Here is a 17,919-nt window from a genome sequence, read left to right as displayed (position 1 = left end):
AGATGAAAGCAGAGGCAGAATGAAGTGTCCAAAACATTTACTTGATGTGACAAAATCCTATTATTTTGATCTTTACATACAATTACAATTTTACGCTTCTAAAATTCAGAATTGTTAAATGCAACTATAGCATATACTATCTCACATAATGCACAATGCAAACACATAATGCTAAATGTAGAACATTATAACTAAGCTTAATTTCAGAAACAAAAATCCAAGAAATTGCCCCTAGTGTACGGTTGGGGAATGAAAGTGGGTCACGAAAATACTACCCTTCAGTAAATCTCATGAGCTGTGCCTGGGACAAAAGACTCAATAGATAACATAATGGTGAGTTCAGATAGTACATCTTTGATTACACTTTACACCTGCCAGCATGTTCCTGCTCACCTCCGTCAGCCAGGCTGAGAGTTAAAAGAGTATTGAATGTAATCTCCATAGACAGGATGTTTTCACAAAACAACAGTTTCCTGGGAAATCTCAGGAGTAAGTTTAGTCTCTGGAGCTATTGCAGGACTGGCAGTACAAATCATCAAACCTGTTTTACAACGTGCCTGAATTTATTTTCTATTGACTTCAACGGTACACAGTAATGAGTTAAATGACCAGTTGGTCTGCTTTGATCAGGCTAATGAGAATTCGCAGCTCTTTTCTGAACAGCTGCAAAGAATAAGTGATCAGGGCCTCAACTTTGTTTAATGTCTCATCCAAAAAAAAGTTATTCTGGCAACGCAGCACTGCGTCAGTACTGCACTGGAGAATCAGCGTATATTTTGTGCTCAAGTCCTGGATTGAAGCTTGAACTCGTGACTTTCTAACTCAAAAAGAGGGTGCTATCATTGAAACAAGCTGGCACGTCTTGTTTTAGTACCATTACTTCCAGTCAACAACAGCTGCTAAGCTGACATTCTATGAAAATATATTGGAGCCATCTAATACAAGGCAGTTCCTAATATTATAACATTTGCAAAGCTATCAGTAATGATAAATGCAATTAAACGCTAACTTTTGAAAGTTGATTCACTTCAAATAACATATGGTGGCATTTGTCCTTTCAAATAGAATAACCTACTAACAATAGTTGATACCACAACATTAGTGTCTCAGTTATTTCAATTTTTTGGCAGTAGCAACACTATTTGAATTAAGAGACAGTTGAGGAAACTGGAACAAAAGTTGGGTTGATTACAAAGAACTTACAACACAGAAACAAGCCATTTGGCTTAATTAGTGATGATGTGTCATGTACGACAGTTGGAGCCTGACCTGGTTCAAACATTACAGATCTGTAGTCAAACTGATTTTCAAATTAACCATACAATTCCATATATTTCTTGGAGGTTTGTTACCTGATGCTCTCTTTAATAGAATTGCCTTTGTAGTTCTTTAGATCTGTATCTAATTTCTCCAGTTTCAGCAAAGCTTTCTTTCGTGTAGATTCTGCCCAAGCTGTGTCCAGTGTTGGGGGTTCCAGACCTGTCTCTGGCACTGCATCTGGTACACCCTGAGATTCCCTGCAGTAAGACATTTTTAGACTTTAGACTTCCATTTATAAAATATTTTACTCATGACTGGATTCAGAGTTGCAGAACTTGAACTAAGTTTTACATGACCATCAAATCTGTATTGAGTGTCAGTCATCACACTGTCCAGCAGAAAGTGACAGCAAGATGTGAAAACAAAAAATTGCAATATGGTGCATGATCGCTTTGATCTACCTGTTAACTTTTTGGTGGAGTCAATCAAAAAGTCTCTGTCTCCTATCAACTTTCTCACTGCATTCATCTATCACTCATTCATTAACTTTTTAAACTTGCAACCTATTTCTATCTTGTATTACCCAACCCAACTAACTGCAAGTATAGAAAGTCAACACTGCATCTTCTCATTCTCTACTGAAAGAAAAAAAAGGGAAAATTAATAAAGCAGTTTCTGAACTTTACACCTCTGGCTGGGAAGCCTGTGCTGGCAATGCATAATGAAAACTTAGGCACATGCTGCACATGGTTTTTACACTACTTTGATTAATGGTCGGAAAATCATACTCAGTGTGCACCTGAATTTCCATTTTGTGCTTCCAACAAAGTTCTCTGCCAAGATGGTCAACAATAGTATTTGTCATGTCAAGGGAGGGCATCAAATTCCAGCATCAGTCATTGAGAGCAAGCAGCATGTTTTGATGAATAGGGAAGGAGCATAGAAGAATAGCTAAAGAACAGAAGACACGTAGCTGGAAGATGCATGAGAATGCAGAAACTTCAGGGGAAAAAGTAGATTATTTTAAAGAATGTTAACTCTTATTTGTTTAAACATCTGTATCATAAGATAATCCATTCAACAACTCAACTAAAAGTAATCACAAATCGTAAGCAATAAACAGTCAAATATAAATCTTGGCGTATATTCAGTATTAATAGACTGCTATCATTATATTCTCTCATTCACAGCTATACCTTGTGGCCTCTGTCAGTTTACGATGAATTTCCTCATACATATCTACATTAAATGTTCTCTGAACGAAGGACAGTGCCATCTTCAGGGCTTCGATGCGTAGTTGTGGACAGTGCTCTGCAATAAACAGGAGCCTCTCAATTCGCATTAAACCACTGTAACTGGCTGCATACTGCTCCAGATCCTGCAAAAGGCAGACAACAAACACATGACCAATGTACTTGCATGGAAGACAGATTTAAAATTAAGTGAAATTGTGTAAGACTTGTAGGCCAGAATTTTACCGCCTCACCCGTCCTGGAATCGAGAAGGATGGAATTCTCTGTTGGCCTCAGGCGGGATTTTACGAGCCTCACTCGAGCCAGGTTGTAAAATCTGGCCCAGAGTCTCTCATGTTTTTTTTTAAATTATACATTTAATTTGCCTTTTATCCTTCATCCAATGAGAAACTTAACAGCATCACAATTAACAGATTCCTTACTATAAACCACAACAATAGCCATAATTCTACACCTTAAGATGTTATCAGAATATTTTTCCCATTCTTTTCATATGTAATGCTCAACACATGAAACACAATGAAGTTCAACCAAAAACACAATCAGACAGAATAACATCATTTTGATATCAATATTAAACGATATTACTATCATCAAGATGGGAGCATGCAGAGAAACATCAATCACACTGTACCCACAATTCTCAAAATTTCTGTAGTACCTTTAACATAGCAAAACACCCAAAAATATTCTTGCAGCTTGCGAAGGAAAGGAGACAATCACCAAGCTTGAGTTGGATGAGCAAGGCACTGAAAGGTTGGAGCACGGAGACAACAAATATGGAGAGAGCCAAGTTGCAATCTTGGGGTACATTGAGGCAAATATGCAAAGAACAGGAAAACCAAATAGGAGATCAAGATGATCTATTAATACTTTCTGGGATCAAATTTTTTTTAATCCATTCTGGGGAAGTATGTGTTGCTGGTTGGGCTAGCATTCACTGCCCATCCCTAATTGTCCTTTAACATTCAAGAGGCAATGACACTGCTGCAGATCTGGAGTCACATGTAGGCCAAACCAGGTAAGGATGGCAGATTCCTTTTAGTGAAAGAGATGGGTTTTTTTACAACAATCGACAGTTGTATCAGGGGTCATTATCAGATTTTTTTTTTAAACATTTGAGATTTTTGTCGAATTCAATTTTCACTATCTGCCATGGTGAGATTCAGACCCGGGTTCGAATCCCACCAAGACAGATAGTGAAGTTTGAATTCAATAAAAAAAATCTGCAATTTTTTAAAGAAGTCTAATGCTGACCCTGAAAACCATTGTTGATTGCCATAAGAAACCAAGGTGGGATTTGAACTCGCGTCCCCCAGATGCTCAGAGCATTACATTTGGTCTGTGGATTATTAGTCCAATGACAATACCACTACATCATCACATCCGTGAAATTGCAGAGTATCAATTTCTGATCAGTGTCTAAGAGATATTATAGCATAGCACAATTCAAGGACTACGTCCCCTTTTCAAAAATGTTAAATACAAATGCAAAGTTATTTGTCATAAATAGGCCAGTTTTTACTCAGTCCCTTGTAGAGAAAGATGTCGCATAATACTTTTTCCACAATGAATTCTTTTTGAGGTACATCTCAGCTGTTATGGAGGTAAACACAACAATCATTCAAAACTATTCCAGACATGATCAATCGCCAATATTTGTTTTTACAATCGTATTAATCAGGACAGCCATCTTAATTGAGAAATCATGAAAAAAAATCCAGTCCTCTCTAAAATGCATTGGGAGTCCACTATAATTAATTGATTAATACCACTGTAAAAACAAATATTGGCTATTGATCACGTCAGGAATAGTCTTGAATGGTTGTTGTGTTTACCTCCATAACAAATGTAATGTATTTCAAAAAGAATTCATTGTGGAAAAAGTGTTATGAGACATCTTTCTATACAAGGGACTGAATAAAAACAGTGGTCTATTTATGACAAATAACTTTGCATTTGTATTTAACATTTTTGAAAAGGGGATGTAGTCCTTGAATTGTGCTATGCTATAATATCTTAGACACTGATCAGAAATTGATACTCTGCAACTTCACAGACGTGATGATGTAGTGGTATTGTCCACTATAAGAATCACCAAAGCTGGCACAATGAACTTGGTTTAATAAGTCATCTTAATGATGGCACCTCCAACAACCAACTATCACCTAGTATTACAATGAAATGATATTTTAGGTTATCTAATTTGCAGCCAGAATGATGATTCGAAAGGATATTGACAACTGAGCAAAGCCAACAAAAAAAGTTCAATAACTCTGCATTTTTGTGTGAAAGGCTCCAAGATTATTGGTATGCAATCTCCCAAGAAGGATCCCAGTTTCATGTTTGTGGGAGGAAGGATCAAAGTAAAAAGAAACTTTTTAAAAAAGAAATCATCTTTTAGAGATTGTGTTCCAAAAGACAATGTATATGAAGAGACAAGATTTTGGCTTTTGTAATTTTTCATGCTTGTTTGGGAGACTTGTATTTGAGAAAATTACAATGAAGTAACGTGGCTAATATCACAGCATCATACAGCAGCAAGCCATTTGGCGAATCTTGTCGGTGTCAGCTTTTCAAAAGAACTATTGAATTCGTTCCACTCTTCTCCTCTTGCCCCACAACATTTTCCTTTTACTAAAGTTTACATCCCAAATAATAACACTTGCCAGGTAAAAGGAGTTCTCTGATTAAGTAGTAGTGACATACCAGTGTAGGATTCTCCACCACGTAGTTTGTGTCAGGTGCATTCTGCTGATCATCCTGAGGGTCAGCATCTATTTGCATTGGTTCCACTGCTCCCTTGGAAGACACAGAAAAACACAGAAACAACAAAGTTAGTTCTATAAACTGATCAGGCAGGTTTTATGAAACAAGTTCTTGTCTTTAATTGATACATTAAAGCAAATGATAGAATATAGAAAATAAAAAACAAAATTACATTTTTATTGTAAAACTGGTCCTCACTTGTATCGAAATTAGAAATTTTAAGTTACTATATTTTTATATGGTTTTAATTATCAGTAATGCAAATGAACATATTAAAGTATCCTGATAGATGGGAATTTTTTTAAAGCATGTTCAATTGCTTATTAACTCAAAGTCGAATGCTGGTAATGAAATGTCTCCAGGCCAGACATAAAGCAGCATAACTGCGAAGTTGTTTGGTACACAAGTTTTTCCAATGCAAATATTGAAAGTTGAATGGATAGCAAAATTCATTTTTGACATTTCAGTGAAAGCAAATTGAACAGAGAATACAGTCAGTTGCCATGATCATTCACTAGGTTCATGAACAAATAAAATGGAGTTGCCTAAAAAGTTGCTTTATTCAATCTCCTCGATCACCACCGATTGCTCAGTTCAATGTTCCAGTGAATCTTGCAGCTCTGGAAGAGCAAACAAACAGCCGCTTAAATTTGCCAACAGACTTTCATACTGCAACTCTACCCAAGCTGTTGGTTGCAACAAAAGGGCTATTAATATTACCAGTTCAGACACCACCTTAGCACTCACCTGGTCTTTATTCTTTCCAATACCAGCAAGTCAAAACCAGTGTGTGGTTTTCAAGATTTTATTTCACAGAAATTTAACAGTTTCTGTCAAATAAAAGTGAGCTCAAGTTCAAGTTATGGTGCAGCCACCAGAGTTGAGGGCTGAGGGTAATAGAGGCCACTGGAGGAGTCAGGACATGACTGGATTTAAACATAAATAAAAGATACAAATTTCAAATTGATGGGAAAGGAAAATACTGCAGGTGTTGAAATCGGAAATAAAAACAGAAAATGCCAGAAATAATCAGAAGGTCAGACAGCACCCTGTGGGGAAAAAATAGTTAACGTTTCCAACTGACAAAAGCAAGCACTTACAAAGGTTGAAGTAGCCGAACTTTATGGATATTGGTTGTAGGCTCAACCTTGGGTCAAGTAGCATTCAAAGGCTACTAAATGTCTGGTTCAAATTTAAAAAGCAGCTGGATAGGTGAACAGAAGTGGCAAGTGTTTGCGATGTATGATGGTGTTGGGGGGCAAGGGGAGGGTGATGACATCAGCTTCAGTCTTCCTAATTCTTACCTGGAAGAAATGGCAGCTCGTCGAAGAATAAGAACTGGACAAGCAGGACAAGAGGCAATAGTGAGAGCGAAGTGGGTGGTGAAAACCTGGATGTTGTGCAAAATTATGCTATATTTTCAGATGATGCTGCCAGATAAATGAGAACAAAAGAGGCTAAGGACAGATCATTAGGGTTATTCCTAGAGATAACGGCATGCTGGTGGAAGAAAACATCGAACTTTTCACCACACCTCTCCACTGCATCTGTGTTGTTAAATTGCTTGCCCAATGCTTATTGTTGGAGGAGCTGCAATTGCTTCCAGGTAAGAATTGCCTGGCGGGAAAAAAAAATATTTCTGGGATGATTAGATGTTGATGGAGTAACTAAGAGTAAAAACAAGCAAAAACAGTCCTATTGAGCTGGGTAATGAAGTTGAGACATTGGAACAAGTTGTGTCAAGTGTATCAAAGGTTTCAGAGGTGAAGGGTGGAAAAGCATAATGGTCAGGATGTAACTTGCAATTTTGGACAGAGCTTCAGCATTGTGGTGGGGGCAGGAATATTGCTGATAGGGTGATAACTTTCAAAACTGTAAGGGATGGTCAAGCACTTTTTTTTATAAAAAGAGGGGGTATTGATGGCAATTTCGAATGAGCGGAAAAGTGCCAGAGGAGAGAGAATACTAAAAAGAAAATAATTGTTGTTGATAACTTCAAATTATAAAAAGATTTTCATTATAAAATTGCATTTATCAGTGAAAATTTAAAGTGATAAATGTAAAACTGACAATTAAAAGAATACAATTAATAAATGCAGTTCAGTTCCACGTCACTAGGCTGCAGAAATAAGCAGTGCTGCTAGCAAGCATGATTTTAATGATTTAATGATTCTGCATTGTTTTCATGGACACTGTTGACAAGATTCCAAGAATTGAGCTCCATAAAGCAATAGTGCAATAAATCATTAACAAAATTACAATATTTGCATGCCTTTTTAAGGATTGCAGAAATCACAGCATTTTACTGCTGTTTTATAATTTAGATGACAGAAGTTTATCTACTTGCTCAATACACAAATAATATTGCCTTTATTCCACCCTTAGATGAAAAATGAAAAACAGTTTAAAAGAAAGAAATATCTCCCACCCAATTTTGCAGACAACACCCTGCTTTGCTTTATGGTGTCAGCAAACAATAGTCCATTTGATTTTGACATGACATCCCTCACTGAAGAATGTTGGCATAATTCTGGCAATTAGTAAGCAACAATTACAGCTCTAAAATCAATCATATTCAGCATTTTGGCTGGCCTGTGGCTACAGCATCAAAAATGTGTCTGTATGGAGTTTGCACATTCTCCCCTTGTCTGCATGGATTTCCTCCAGGTGCTCTGGTTTTCTCCCAAAGAGCAAAGATGAATAGGTTGGGTGGATTAGCCATGGTAAATGTACAGGATTTTTGGGGTAGGATGGAAGGGAGGGTCTGGGTGCGAGTGGTCTCTCAAAGAGCTAGTGGAGACTTGACGTGTCGGAGGGCTTCTTTCTGCACTATTGGGATTCTGTGTAAAAATGGATTAAATTTACCTGAGAAACTGGACTTTCTTGATCAAAACCATCTGCTCTATCCAAAAAGCTGTCTATGAGGAAAAATGCTACGCACTTTTTATTAGCCTGGAATTAATGTTGGCAAGTGTGAGGTGGTCCACTTTGGTAGGAATAATGGTAGGAAGGACTATTACTTACGGGGCGAAAAACTGCAGCAGGCGACGGTGCAGAGGGACCTCGGGGTCCTTGTGCATGAGTCGCAAAAACCCAGCTTGCAGGTGCAGCAGGTGGTCAGGAAGGCTAATGGGATGCTGGCCTTCATAGCGAGGGGGATTGAATATAAAAGTAGGGAGGTCTTGCTGCAGCTGTATAGGACATTGGTGAGGCCGCAGCTGGAGTACTGTGTGCAGTTTTGGGCGCCGCACCTGCGCAAAGATATTTTGGCCTTGGAGGGAGTGCAGAGGAGGTTTACTAGGCTGATACCGGAGTTGAGGGGGTTGACCTATGAGGAGAGGCTGAATAAACTAGGCTTGTACTCGTTAGAGTTTAGAAGAATGAGGGGAGATCTCATTGAGATGTATAAGATGATGAATGGGATGGATAGGATAGAGGTGGAGAGACTCTTCCCGCTCAAAAAAGACAGTAGGACTAGGGGGCACAGCCTCAAGATAAAAGGGGGGCGGTTTAGAACGGAGTTGAGGAGGAACTTCTTCACTCAAAGAGTGGTGAATCTCTGGAATTCTCTGCCCGTTGAAGTGGTGGAGGCTGCCTCGCTAAATATTTTTAAGACGCGGGTTGATGGGTTTTTGATAAGAGAGGGGATTAAGGGTTATGGGGAGAGGGCGGGAAAGTGGAACTGAGCCACGACAGATCAGCCACGATCTTATTGAATGGTGGGGCAGGCTCGAAGGGCGGGATGGCCTACTCCTGCTCCTATTTCTTATGTTCTTATGTTCTTATTACCTAATTTAAGAAAAACTGGATAATAGTGTGGTCAAAGCATTTTTGAAAGATATACAAGCACAATAGATGCAAGAGTGGTCTCAGTTCCTACAAAAGCAATTTGTTTTAAGCAATATTCATAAAAATATATCCTGCAAATGAATGTCAAACAGCAACACTACTTTCAACACTTAGATTGTAGTACCAATACTATCAAAATTCAAAAGTACTATTAATGAGAAACAGCATTAACTTGGCATCTTCAGGTAAAGACACCAATAAAGTTTGGCTAGAAACAGTATAAGCTGTTCACAAAACATTCTAGAAGGAAAAGGGAAATGTAACTGGCTCAACTATGGCACTGTAAACAAGTGATTAAGCCTCCTGGGACGGAACGACAGGAGATGCATTCGTGGGTCAGTGGTATGTGTGCTAAGGGTGCACTTTAGTAAATGATCACTTCAAGGCTCCTTCACATAGCCCACATTCTATAATGATTAAAGAATAAGCCTGTAAGCTGTACTCTACAGTTCCATGGCTTTCTCCAGGATACAAGTTTCTCAGTTTTGCAATGAAAGGGTTTTTGCAATTTCTTGAATTTCAAGCACAATTCCCTCTGTCATAATGTGAATAATAAACATCCTCATCAATATAAATGATAGACACTTTTTGCAATCTGATTTCAATAAAATATTACTTAATTAAATAATTAAAAATAGATGAATAATTCTGTTGCAATAGTTAGACAAAGCTTCTTCCTAGATATAAATAGCTCCTTCATTAAGGTCATTTTCACTGCTATTACAATTAAATCACTAACTTAAAGTCTAATAGTATTATAGCAAACCCACTGAGCGCGTTGTTAATACTTTACAAATAAATGGCAGTGCACAGAACAATTAATTGCATTTTAAACTTGGATAACTTAAACAGCCAAGGGGATTTTTGTTTGAAATATACTCCACTTCTTATAATACAATCTAGATTAAGATAACACAGCGTTTCATTACTATTTCTAACATAATATTTAAGTTTTTTGCAATTAATTTAGTTTGTTAATTTGAACTGAGTCCCAAGTTTACAGCTGGATTTTCTGCTGATTTTCATTATTCAAACCTTGAGCTCCTTCTAGGACCTAATCTCACTTCCTTAGCTCAAACTGGGAGGCAAACTTGCAGTAATGTTCAGGAACTGCTTCCATGTGAAAGGTCTTAGAAGGAGTTCAAACCTTTATCAGTCAGCAAAGAGTAGAACAGCATATCAATTGCTTTCCTGGTATTAACACATGAAGATATAAACAACGTTGACTCTGAAACATATTCGTAGAAACAGTATGTTCTCCTATTGCAAACAAAAATGAGCTTTCTTCTTCAACTTTCCTGGTGATTGAGGTACCTCATAGAGTAGAGTGCAAGCTGACAAGCTGGCGCTAAGGCTGAAATCTCCTGCCGTGCTATGTAGAAACAAGTCTGATCTACTGCTGTGAGGAGTCAGGTATAGGTCTGAGAGCGAAGAGGTGGCTGAGCTGGGAGTGGAGCTATCTCGACACCCTTCCTGACTATCTGCATTCCCTGCCCCTGAAACAGTGCTTGCCTGGGAAAGAGGAATGAAATTCTCAGTTACTACACTCCTACATAGAATTAAAATATAATCCAACTATAGCAATTTAAAATTCAAGCCATCCAGCATTTTAAAACTATAATGTATACAATTACACTTTTTTTACAACATATACAATCTAATAATATATTAAGACTTGCTTATAGAATGCAAACATCATACAAGCTCCTTGTAACTTTCTCTATTACATTTCTTTTGTTACAAAATAGCATATCTTCCAATTCAGTATGAAATGTGTTATTAAAAATTAAATTTTTCATAGTTTTTCTCAGATAACATTCAGCAACCAGCGACAGAGAAGGTCATAATTGGAAAGGTGTAGTCACTGTATTCACACAACTAAACCCCATTCAACATATTCACGTTATTGTCAATCATACTGCCAGAATACAGGACAGAAGTCAGCAGCATGAATCTGACAACTGAAAGAACACCTTCTGCTGCAGGCATGTAAATTATTCAATATTCATAGAAAAATTGATATTAAAAATAATAGTACGCAAAGATAGCCAAGTCTTTTGATTCCATATGCAAAATTTAGAAAACAATTTTGCAAAACTTCTAAAGACTGTAGTCAAACATTACTTTGCTAAATAGTACAGGTGCAGCATGTCACTCAGAGTCAGGACTATACCAACCTCACTACAATGATTGTAACACAAATACAAATAATTAGTATTTAATTTATTAGCTAATGTACAATGGCTGAAAAAAATTCTTCAGGGACCTTGCCCTTTACTTTTGTGCCAATACTGAATCTATACTTTAACTGTTTTAAATACAGCAAGTACAACTGTTTGACACCACAAAAATGTGCAAAACATGAAACCTCAACTTCTCGAACTCAAACTCCTGAAATGGCTATGAATTAAAAAGCTCAAAGAACTACTACAAAGCAGATAGCTTGTGAAAAATCACTATAATGTTGCTCAAACACAATGAAATGCCAAAAAGTACTTATTGTGCCTCTTATACAAGGCAAGCACTCATGTTCAATGATATTACAAATGTTTGTTAGGCTGATGCTAAACACATTTTTGTTTTTTGCCTAATCAACCAGTGTTATTTTCAAATTCTGAGAATTTACCAAATACGTTGGGTTATTGCTGCACTTTGAACACAAGCCCAATTATTATTGTGAACAGCTCTCAAACCCGGCCACCCCTCATTCAGACTCACTCCCATGTTAATTGTGAGCAAAGCCCTTCATCTGGTTACTTGACAGTAATCAAAATTTTCAACTAATGAAGAAATATTTTTGTTTGAAAGGCAAACGGTAGTCAAATTGCAGACAGGTTTTGGGGAGTTAGAGGGTGAGCTACTTCCTGCAGAATTCCCAGCCTCTGACCTGCTCTTGTAGCCATAGTATTTATATAGCTGGTCCAGTTCAGTTTCTGATCAATGATAATTCTCAAGATGATTCAGCAACAGTAATGCTACTGAATGTCTTGGGGAGATGGTTAGATTCACTCTTTTTTTGGAGATGGTCATTACCTGGTACTTGCACAGAATGCATGTTACTTGCTACTTCTCAGCCCAAGCCTGAATATTGTCCAGGTCTAGCTGCACATAGACACAGGCTGCTTCAGAATCTGAGTTGCCACAAATGGTGCTGAACCTTGGACAATCATCTACGAACATCCCCTCATCAGGCCTTTAGATCGAGGGAAGGTCGAGATGAAGCAACTGAAGGTGGCTGAGCCAAGCACACAAACCTGAGGAACTCCTGTTATGACCTGAGACTGAGATGATTGGTCTCCAGTTATCACAACCGACTTTCTTTGTGCTTGGTATGATCCGAGGAGTGGAGAGCCCACCCCACCCCCACCAATTCCCAATGACTTTGGTTTTACTAGGGCTCCTTGATGCAATACCTATTCAAATGCTACTGTAATGACAAAGGGTAGTCACTTTCTCCTTACCTCTGGGGTTCAGCTATTTTGCCCAAGTTTGGACTAAGGCTGTAATGAGGTCAGAAGTGGAACCCCAAACTGAGTGTCTGTGAGCAGGTTATTGCTGATTAAGTGCCACTTGATAACACTGTTGATGACACTTTTGATCATCACAAAGTGACGGAGAGCAGGCTGATGAGGCAGCAATTGGCTGGGATGCATCTTTCCTCTTTTTTCAACAACAGGGCATATCTGGGCAATTTTCCACATTACCATGTAGATGTCAGCATTGTAGCTGAACTGGAACAACTTGGCCTTGGTCTCAGCTAGGTCTGCCATTATCATTTCTGATGCCTAAGTCAATGCTGGGTGGTCCCTCTGATTGCATTACTCCTTTTAGACTCTGTAGCAGTTTTCTATAACTGAGTGGCTTGCTAGGTCAGTTCAGTGGGCATTGAAAAGTCAATCACATTACTGCTGATCTGGAGTCTTATGCTCATGAGTTAAGGATGGCAGATTTCCTTCCTTGAAGGACATTTGAGAGTCAGATAGGTTTTTACAGCAATCATGGTCACCAGTAAACTAGCTTTTTAATTCCAGATTTGAACTTAATTGAATTAAATTCCAATGCTGTGATAGAATTTGAACCTGTGCCCCTACAGCATTGACCTGGGCCTCTGGATTACTAGTCCCCCTCCAAAAGCATTGAAACAAAATACATTCCACAATTAACTTAGAAGTAGGTTAAATTTTCATTTATATCAGATACATTCTCTGTTCTACATGTTCCACTTTGATTGCAGCATCCATGTACAGCATCACATATGTTGTTGACACCAGCTCTATACCACACCAACATCTCTTTCAACTCCTTCAATATTGTTAAAATCTTAGACTGTTTATTAGACATCAGGCTTTGGGTGAGCAGAAATTTCTTCAAATTAAATATTGGGATGACATAAGCCATTGTTTTCAGTCTTTCCTCCAAACATCATTCCCTAGCTACCCAGGCAACAGTCTGAGATTAAGCCAGTTTGTTTACCATCGCATCTGATCCCAAGATAGGCTTCCATTCTCATATTTATGCCAAATTACTAATATTGCCAAGATATTGCAACGTTTCCTAACTTTGCTCCCATCTCAACTCACTTGCTGCTCAGACTCTTATTCATGCCTTTGTTACTTCCAGACAAATCTGGAACTTCATGCATTTCTAATTATGCTTGCTCCATCATCGGTGGTCATATTTTCAGCTGCCTAGGCTCCAAGTTTGGAATACCCTCCTACTACTCTCAGCCCTTTTACCTCGCCTTCCTTCAAGAAACTTCCCTCTTTGAGATAAAACCTATCTCTTTGACCAGCCTTTAGGTCTTCTGATCTAATATTTCTTTCTGTAGCTCAGTGTCATATTTTGTTTTATAAAGCTCCTCTGAAGAAGCTTGGATTATTTCATTTCATTAAAGGTGCTATATAAATAGAAGCAGTAGTTCTGATGATCACTCTTTACAAGCCATATAAAGGGTGAGAATTGCTATTTTTAAAATAACATTTTCTCCATTTATATCTGATAGTACCAGTTAGAGGGTTAGACAACCATAAACTCAAGAGGTTTTTTTGTCATTCTTACACAACATGCTGTGCTGTTAAGTGTTTAGTCGCTAGACTATTGAGACTGTTGTTCAAAATCTATTTCTGTAGAATAAGCCACATATTAATTGTCTATAGTTGTTTAAGATTTCCTCCCTGAGAACACTGCAATAAAAACTTTCTCCACAATATATCCTATATTAAACCATGAGGCATATGAACAACCATAACGTCAAGTTGTGAAAAATCATACACCCTTCACAAATAAGTGAAATAAGAAAAGATACAGAGAACAGAAGGAAGAGATAGGAGGTAAAAAAGATCTGTCAAAACGATGATTTTTAAAAACGAGAGAAGTGCAGAGGCCAGGGTTTAGGGAACGGGTTCCAAAGAGTAGAATCAAGCTGGCTGACAGTTCTGTACTGATGGTGGGTTGAAAGGAAGGGAGATGTAAAGAAAACTGGAGAAGGAAAAAAAGAACATTTATGAGGAAATATAATGTTCGATGAGGTACAGTGGTCCAAGGTCAAAATGTGATTTAATATTGCAGAGGTAGAAGTACTCTAGGTGATAGAAAAGACTTTAGAATAAAGACGACATCAAGCAAAATGGCAGATTTGCAAACAAGTAGCTGGTAGAAAAGCAGGTCCTGCTGCTTAAGCCTGAGACAGTGTCCCTGGTAATGGATGGAATTGACTGCAAGCAAGTAGAATTTATAGTGGGAACCAAAGACAATGGCTTCAGTCTCCTCAGCATTGAGCTAAAGGAAAGAATTATTCATCCATGATATCAAACAAATTATCAGAGAGCATGGAGGCAGTCAAGAGAAGTGCACTAGGGATACAGCTTACTATCATCAAGTTCTATGTGAAAGCTGATGCCATGCCGATGGACAATAGTGCTGAGGCCCAACACTTAAGGAAGGATAATAAGAGAACCAAGGATGGAATTTTATGGCTCTTAGCAGTGGTGATATGAACAAAAGAAGAAAAGTAATTACTAGAGATGCACTGATGCAGTTGGATTGACAGGTTTGGAATTATGGTGGTTCCATGGAGAAGAATGGCAGAGAGACACATTAAAGGCTGGACTTATGAACCAGGAAAAGGAGGAAAAGGCATTGCAGTTACAGGTTGATGTAATTCGTGTGTCTGGTAAGGCCCAAGCTGGAGGGATTTGAAAGGGGAGTTTTGGCAGAGATAGGCATGGAACTGGGAAACAATGACACACTGACAAGGCAGAGGCCTATTAGAAGTGATGGGAGGTAAAATAGCTACCCATTCCTACAAAGTACTTTAACACTGACTTTATTTCTGGACATAAGAGTGCTGCATGTTTTAAAAAACAAAATTCCTTTCATCCCTGTTCAACAGAATAATCAGAAGAAATAAAAACTGTCCAGGACAAAAAATATTAGTTTTCTCTTTAGGTATTAGCAACAAATTCAAAGTTTAAAGCCTGATTGAAAATTCATATCCAAACAGATTTGCAAGTTGCTTCATTTTGAAGAGCAGGGTCCCCTTCTCAACCACTTGTTCTTCTGCAAATTCAACAGCAATCAAGTAGAGATACTTCTTAAAGTAAGAGAACTTTGTTAAACAAACCCAAAAATATAGACGCAAAACATGGCAGTCTCATTAAAAATAAAAATATTCACAGTTCAAATTTCAAAGCCAAAATACAACTATTTTTGCATTTCACATTGACAACCATGTAATTGTTTACATTATAAGAGATGTTTTGAAATCGTGTTAAAATAAATTCTCAACGTAGAACTGCTTTCACAGGAGCACAATGTCAAGTGATACAAGTGGGCATATTCAGGTAATCTTTGGTCAGAAAATGTAATCATATTTAGCATATACCTCAGTCAATTATCCCACAGTCCAATATTTTTCACGGATTTTATTAAATATTTGCAGGGGACATCCGTGATGTAGAATACTTTAAAAAATGAGTCATACAATTTAATGTCACTTAAACAGATAACAAAAAAAGGACAGAAGTAGGTTTTTTAAAAGTTTATATTCATGGGATGTGGGCGTCACTGACAAAGCCAACACCTGTCACCTATACCTAATTCCCCTTAAACTGAATGGTGCCTGCTAGGCCATTTCGAAGGGCAGTTAAGAGTCAACCTCACTGCTGTGGATCTGGAGTCACATATAGGCCAGGCAAGTTAAGGATGGCAGATTTCCTTTTCTAAAGGACATTAGTGAACCCAATAGGTTTCTAATGACAATCAATGATAATTCTATGGTCACTTTTATCAAGACCAGCTGTTCAATTCCAGATTTTTTTTAATTCAAAAATTGAATTTATTAATTGGATTTAAATTCCACCAGCTGCAAAGGTGGGATTTGATCCAGAGTCCCCCCACAAGCATTAGCCTGGGTTTCTGGACTAACTAGTCCAGTGACATGACAAATACACCCTTTAAACTACATTCAACACTAGTCATCTAAAGCAGTAGGACGAGTGATACTGTAGTTTTAATATTCTATTCCAGGCTGCAGGAACCCAGCCAGGAAGCCTGTACTTTTAGGCCCATTCTCAGGCATCACTTTCCCCAAGCTCTATGTGGTGGAGCAGGTTCGGAGGGAGCAAGGCTAGATTCTGAGCTCCCTAGCACTCAGGTGCGGGACTGAGGAGCAAAACCATACGCATCCACCGCGCCAAAACGGCCAAAAGGTGCCCTGGTAACAGGTTCATTCTGGCTCTATCAGCCAGCAACCAACTGTCATGTTCCCCTCAGCCCAGCACCACACGCCGCGGCTCCGCCCGGAGACTCCCACTCCCCTCCCACCCTCCCGCGCTACAGTCTACCCTGCGATCAGACGGTGGCGGGGCTCTTTTTCTTTTTACCTGAAAATTTAACACTTGAACGGGAAGCGGCATCTTCTCCCTCATTCAGCAACTCTCAGCAGCCACAGAGCAGCTCCGCATCCGGGGACTCTCATCACTGGGGTGAAAGGTCAATGGGAGCACGCCGCCTGTGCGTCATGACGTACGCGAGCCCTCCCCCCCAACGTGTGCGTGGCGTTGGAAAGATGCCCCCAACAAACATGGCGGTGCTGCTTACGCAAACTTGCCCAACCAATGTGTTATTGATTCGATTTATTATTGTCACATATATTGGGACACAGTGGAGAGTATTGTTTGATTTATTATTGTCACATGTGTTGGGATACAGTGAAGAGTATTGTTTGATTTATTATTGTCACATGTATTGGGTACAGTGAAAAGTATTCTTCCTTGTGAACTTTGCAGGCAAAACAAAGGTAAGATGCCACGGATGCTGGAATTTGAAACAAAATGCTGGTGAAAGTCACAGATCTGTGGAGAGAGAATAGAGCCAATGTTTGGAGTCCAAAGATGGGTATGTTAGGTTGATTGATACGTTGTCTGTTAGTGTCAGGGAGATCAGCAGGTTAAATACAAGGGGTTGCGGGGATAGGGTGGGATTGTTGTTGCTGCAGCTTGATGGGCCAAATGGTCTCCTTTTGCAGTGTAGGGACTCCATGATTTTTCCAGATTCAAAACATTGGCTCTATCCTCCACAGATACTGTCAGACCTGCTATTTTTCTCCAGCATTTTCTGTTTTTGTTTCAGATTCCAACATCCACAGTATTTTGCCTTTATCTTAGTGTTTAACTCACTGCTACTTCTTTTCCAAGAATTCCTTCTCTGAAGAAGTACTGCTCTTCTCGCTACAGAATTTCTGTTTGTCTCCTTCACCTTGTCCATCTTCATTACTTTCCATTTCCTT

The 17,919-nt window shown here is 38.6% G+C and overlaps 1 protein-coding gene across 4 annotated transcripts in view; it reads right to left on the bottom strand.

Annotated features, from left to right (window-relative positions):
* Positions 1 to 17,114, bottom strand: part of gps1 (G protein pathway suppressor 1) — a 58,314-nt gene extending 41,200 nt beyond the window's left edge. Inside the window, exons 1-5 of one of the 4 annotated variants that reach the window (XM_080208843.1) lie at positions 17,015 to 17,108; positions 5,828 to 5,902; positions 5,223 to 5,315; positions 2,457 to 2,638; positions 1,353 to 1,517 (exon numbers count right to left, since the gene is read on the bottom strand). In XM_080208843.1, coding sequence (XP_080064969.1) covers positions 1,353 to 1,517; positions 2,457 to 2,638; positions 5,223 to 5,300 — 425 coding nt within the window. In that variant the 5' untranslated portion in view covers positions 5,301 to 5,315; positions 5,828 to 5,902; positions 17,015 to 17,108. Of the gene's footprint in view, positions 1 to 1,352; positions 1,518 to 2,456; positions 2,639 to 5,222; positions 5,316 to 5,827; positions 5,903 to 10,445; positions 10,566 to 16,014; positions 16,034 to 17,014 lie in introns of those variants that run through there. The other 3 variants (XM_080208842.1, XM_080208844.1, XM_080208845.1) reach the window with 3 other exon arrangements.
* Positions 17,115 to 17,919: the final 805 nt, after the last annotated feature.

Source organism: Carcharhinus amblyrhynchos, chromosome 21, assembly GCF_965287045.1.
Source record: "Carcharhinus amblyrhynchos chromosome 21, sCarAmb.v2.hapA, whole genome shotgun sequence".
In the NCBI taxonomy this organism is placed as follows: domain Eukaryota; kingdom Metazoa; phylum Chordata; class Chondrichthyes; order Carcharhiniformes; family Carcharhinidae; genus Carcharhinus; species Carcharhinus amblyrhynchos.
Note: the sequence above shows the minus strand (reverse complement) of the source record. Positions and strands in the feature narration are given on the sequence as shown.